General features: G+C 34.6%; 1 protein-coding gene across 1 annotated transcript in view; it reads left to right on the top strand.

Moving 5' to 3' along the window:
* The first annotated feature begins 1,867 nt into the window (after positions 1–1,867).
* Positions 1,868–6,000, top strand: part of LOC138324790 (adhesion G protein-coupled receptor L3-like) — a 36,479-nt gene continuing 32,346 nt past the window's right edge. The window contains exon 1 of the mRNA XM_069269939.1: positions 1,868–2,019. Within this exon, the coding sequence (XP_069126040.1) occupies positions 1,971–2,019 (49 nt within the window). The 5' untranslated portion in view covers positions 1,868–1,970. The remainder of the gene's footprint in view (positions 2,020–6,000) is intronic.

Genomic DNA, 6,000 nt, shown 5'->3' with positions numbered 1-6,000 from the left:
CTCCACAAAATTATCGATCTCGTTTTACAGTCCAGACTTATACATTAAAAGCCGTTTCGAAATAGTAATGGGCCTTTAAGGAATGTTCGTGAAACTGGGCTCAGTAGCTGGTCATAATCTTAAGGCAGGCTAGCGAAGATGGAGGTCTAGAAGGTAAAATAATGGGAGACAAATCTTCGATCAGAGGTCTCCCTCAGTTTCTTCCGCAATCGGGAGCGAGGTGTCGAATGCTCAAGATTGTTCTAAAACAAGACACGTTTCAATGTAAGGATAGAAACATTATCATAATGTGACAGCCCGAAGTGTTTTAACAGAAAGTATCGGTGGAAAAAAGGTTAAACATCATCTACTGATCTAGTTACTGTAAAGTGTGTTTTGTTTTGAATACTTACGACTTCACATAACAAGCAGGAAAAAAACTTCTCCGCGGCATTGTATATGGGTCACATTACAAGTAGAGGGAAAGTACATCAACTAGCACGACGTGTCAGCTAGAAAGAAATGTCTGTTTCGTTTGTATATTATTTTTAACTTCTACATGTTTAAGTTTAAGTCAGACGATTTATTAAACTGTTACAAACTTTTAAACTGTCGGTTTATTTTAAGTAACACTTTATACTCAATTTTAATAGAACTATGAATCCAATATCTTATATTGAAATCACCACATGTTTTCACTCTATGTATTTATCTTGTATTCACCAAATGTTACTATGTACACGTCTTTTTCTAAATTTAATAATTCTTGTTTTCGTTAAACTTTACATATCTTGTAAAAGGTGTTTCCAGTGCCGAAGTTTTAGTTTGCCTAGATGTTTCCAGTGCCGAAGTTTTAGTTTGCCTAGATTTTTCAGGGAAATGAATTTATATAAGCTCTGAGCTTGTTTTTCGATTTCGATATATGCTTATGTATTTATGTATATATATCAATATATGAATGGGGGTCAAAGAAGTAATATCAACAGGATATTCCAGATGACACGGGATTCAAAATAGCCTCGAAAATTTTACAATTTTGTTTTGTCCACACGGTTGGAATTACTTCCTTGTCCCATATCAATATATGAATAAAATACTGTTTAAACTAACGTGTAACAGAATTTAGAGAGGAATAATTCATGCTTTGAAACAATGAAATGAATATACAAAAAAATCCCAATGTTTAAAAACATAAACAAAATATACTAAAACCATAATTCAGACTCGTGAGATTTAGTGTATTTTTACCTAGTATATATATATTGTGTACAGCTGTGTTTTTTACCAAGTATATATATATATTGTGTACAACTGTGTTTTTTACCCAGTTTACATTTATACTGTGTACACCTCTTAAGCTATCCAAGGAAACACACTGGGGTATAATTTGTAAATCAAATTAATTGCACACCTCGGAAATTGTAAATATTTAATAATACCACAAATACCATTAAACAAATCACAAATGTTGTGTATTAATTAACACCTGTTTTATACTACAGCTATCATACAAATAACATACATACGTTTTATTTCAACATTTCGATTGTTTAATTATGACGAGGCTCTAGATTGATAGACGTATTTAAAAGACCGGAAAGCAAAGGGGTACAACGCCTCTAGATATGTTTTTTGTTCTGTATCGAAAAAAATGACCAAACTGACGAATTGTTTGTTTTCATTGTACATCATTTCCCGTTATGATATCTATAGCTCCGCTAGGCGTTGTCTAATGTAAACATGACCGCACCTTAAGCGTTAGTAACACAGTTTGTATGTTTTTTGGCACTGTCGACATTCGATCTCTACTGGTTGGTTGTAAACCCTTAAGATGTCAACTGTTTGTGCGTGTTTCACTTATGTATGTATCGTAATTGATCGCCGGCTATGAAAATCACGTGACTTTCATTTTCATCCCGACCGCGCTGTTACTACATGTACATTACACATTACAACTCTACTGGCGCTACGCTCAGCATCTTAACGGAATTATGAAGTCTGTTTTGTGTATTGTTTTATTTTCCTTGTCAGTGACATCTGGTAAGTAGCACTTTTATTTCTGATTGCCTTTTAAGATTTATACTTCATAATGAATTAAAATTTCAGTGTTGAAATTGCAGTTATGTACATACTGTATAATGATGGCAGCATATACATGTATGCAGATCCATGGCAGCGTTAAGCGTTTGATAACAAGCGCTTTAGGCAACATGATGCATTACGCCTTAAATAGAATATATACCGTGTCAAAGACGTTTTCAGAAAAACAATATTCTTAAGTTACAATTTCCAATTTATATTTACCCAGAAAATTGTTATTTAGTTAAGTCCATTCGAGCTATTAGATATAGGAAAATGACTTGTTTATTAAATGTGCCATGCCAAAACAAATAATATCATAATGATATTTCATAAACAATGTCATTAACATATTTCAATGCACAATATCAAATAAGATTTGTTACTCGGTTTCAATTAAAACCCGGCCTGTTTTGAATAAAATAATCAGCGAATGTATGTGCCTGTATTTTGATGGTTAACTAAACTTAACAAATCTAGCACGTCACAAGTTAATTCACACTTTCAAAAAATTATGATAATAGATTTTGTAGAATTATGACGCACTTAATATCCGTTATAATTACACAGTCTGCTTACTCAATGGGGCCATACATCATCCACTCTCTCGGTGTATTTAATGTCAGTCAAAGAAAACACTCGTGTGTATACGTGGATATAAAACAGTGGAGTGTGGTGATTGAAATAACAGTTGTACATTTCATTTCAGTTGTGAAATTGACAACGGCAAATTTTCGTAATGCTTTCCAGCTGTTTGGTCGACCTATGATACAAGCAGACAAATAGTAGTAATAGTATATATATATAATCTACTTGGTATGCTGTTTGTAGTTTTTAATTATAAGCATAACTTAATTTTCTTCCCCTTCAGAAGATCTAGATGTATACTTTCACTATAAATATACAATAATTGACATCCGATTTAATAGGCTTATCTTTTAAGTTTTTTTCTCCTGTTACTTTATACTGTCGCCCGAGCGCCTGGCATCAAGTACTGCCCGAGTGGCTGTTATTTAGGAGCTCGACAGTCGTCGTTATAAAGATTATAACGATATAAGTTTATCATCTACATCAAACTATAGTCTGCAGTTCTGTCAAGTCACAGAATTATACAGGGAGGGGTTTATGTATAGTGCACGGAGTAATTAAGGAGGGGTGGGGGTAGGTAACAGTTGTCGCCCCTGGTTTTGGTAATAATGCCTTAATACTCACATAGTTTGTCCCTAATTCTCATGTACTCGTGTATTATTAGTTTAGTTTTTTTGTCTTTTTGTGTCGTTGTTTCATTCAGCTGTCTGGTGCCTTAAGATTAAATCTGGTAATATCACAATTAAAACTTAACAGAAGTTGTACCGGCTCGGAGAACAGATTGGGAGGGCAGACTTTACAGTGTGGTCTTATGTAGCGAACATTAAATCATTAATACTAACGACTTTTATACTCAAATGACTTATATAATTGGCTACGTGGAGGCAATTATAACAAAAACCAGAATATGACATTAAATTTACATGTACATGCAGTTACAATATCCATATTTAATGTCAAGCCCGTATGCTCGTGTATTTTTGCGGGAGAAATTAATACGATAATGTTTTAACGTAAAATTAGATGTGTCGTTCACATGTGTGTTTAGCGACTACAATATTTATGTTTTGTCCTAATGGTAGAAAAACGACCTGATACATAACTAGCACATACCATATGTACTTGGATATCTTAATTACGAAAAAACGGAGCGTATTTCTAGCCCTGCCTCGTAAATCCTGCCCCGTCCTCCCCTAGCCCTTTCCTTACTCCTTTACCCCCCCCCCCACCCCCCCCCCACCCCTTTCCCCGTCCACATATCCTCTACTATTTCCCTTCGTCCTCTCTCCCTCCTGATATTTCTTATCCTACATGCCTTCTCGTATTTCTCCATCTTGTTCGTTTTTGTCTACCTTTCCTTCTAACCTTTACATATATAGTACATTATGTATATCCTATGTCTATCTACATACTATCGCCCAATGTCCGTTTTTATTTCTTTCTTCTAATATACTAAATTTAAACACTCTTAAAGGTACATAATTATGCACATGGTTTAATTTATAACCGAAAAGCAGCTTTTAATTTCTAAAATGTGAGTGTAAAACGAGTTTTATGTATATTTGTAGAGTCGCCGAAAGTGATATCATCGCTTCTCTAATACAAATTAAATGTTAATTTTCACTGATAACGCGGGCCGTTTTATGTGATCCAATCATAAATTTACATATAGGGAATCTCGCATTTGTTCAGTTTTGTAACTTCATTTTAGGCCATCGATATACTTTCAGATGTTCTGACATTATAATTGTTTTCAATATACATTTAATTTTTCCTTTCGGAAACGAAGTAGGCTTTTACCATAGATTTACATAGGGAAACCTGCATTTGTTTTATGATGTAACTTTATTTTAGGCAACCGATTTAGATGTGCTAACTCTAATAATTGTTTGCAATAAACATTTAGTTTTCCGTGTTTCGGAAACGTCTAGTGTGAATTTAATAGATCCCTCTCATTTCATAAATTCCCCCTTATCCCTCTTACTAAAGACATGCTCCATTCTTCCTCACTAACAGTATATTTCCGAATCAACTATAATCACTCACGATTATTTTTTATATAATTTCCCCCATCCCACGTATCTGACTAATACACGTCAATTTTCTGTCTTTATTTTGTCTTCCTTCCTACTTCCCAGCCTCCCTATGAGTTCCTTCCCTTACATCCCCACTACCCCGGAGAACAATAGTTTTTTGTTTACCCCGATCGGCGGTGGTCTGTGTAATTTCCTCGTTGCTTTTTTATGACAGAGTTTGGCGGTAGTGAGGTGAGGGGGCACGGATGCACCTTGAAACAGCCCACAGACTTGTTTTAATCACTCTCAGTACTGATAACTTATCGCTTTACAAAGTCGACCGAATTTTTTCCCTACTTCGTTTTATCATTATACTTTTCTTTTATAATTGCTGTTTTGTGGATGGTATCGTATTTTTGTTGATATATACTCGATTGGGTATCACTTCGGAAGTCTAGTATCGTTGGATTTCTTCATGACGCCTGTTATGATTTTTAATCCCATCAATTTTGTCTAGATAAACCCGGGTTTACGTAGTGTATCGTGACAATACGGTCTTTGTTCCATTCCGTTAATCACTCGCTGAACTCTCAAAAATCATTCACGAAACCGAATGTTGTGACTTGTTTTCTTCTGTATATGTTCATATCCATGAACACAAACAGTATACAGATAATTTGCTATTCATTAGATTGTGCTTTCCAGAGCGATATTTTAGAAAACATCGATTGCGTTTTGTTTATATCTTTATCGTATTCAACAAATAATTCAGAATCTCTTTCTCATATTCTGACCTATACGTGCTTTACTAGGTAGTAACCTATATAGGTAAATTAATAAAATCCAGAAATGCTGATCAAAATGTTGACGCAAAGTTTTCTAAGCTGTATCTTCATTTATTCTGCCGATCTCTCTCAGATACCCTCAACTAAATCCACCAGGATATACATAAAACGCGAAGGTGCAGTACTATCTTACAACCCTTGTACAGTTTTCACAAAACCTTGAAAGATTTCTTCATTTCATTTAATAAATTTTTGAACAATGAAAGTCTTATTTCGTTAGCTGTCAAACCACTGGATATATATGACGTATTCCCGACAACTTTTGACGAGTTTTCATACGTATAATTTTTTCTGCTCCATCGTGCTCTAACTGATTTTATACCGGGATCCTGTAATTAAGCTTAGGGATTTATCTATGTACAGGAGCGGATATCACAATCGGAAGAACAATGTTCTACGCAGGATAATGTAGGCCTGCACAAAGTACGTATATCAGTAATTAGTTTAAAGTACACGCATAAAAAATACTGCAGTAGTAGTCAGATAGGACTGAG

The sequence above is a fragment of the Argopecten irradians genome, chromosome 6, assembly GCF_041381155.1.
Source record: "Argopecten irradians isolate NY chromosome 6, Ai_NY, whole genome shotgun sequence".
NCBI lineage: Eukaryota > Metazoa > Mollusca > Bivalvia > Pectinida > Pectinidae > Argopecten > Argopecten irradians.
Note: the sequence above shows the minus strand (reverse complement) of the source record. Positions and strands in the feature narration are given on the sequence as shown.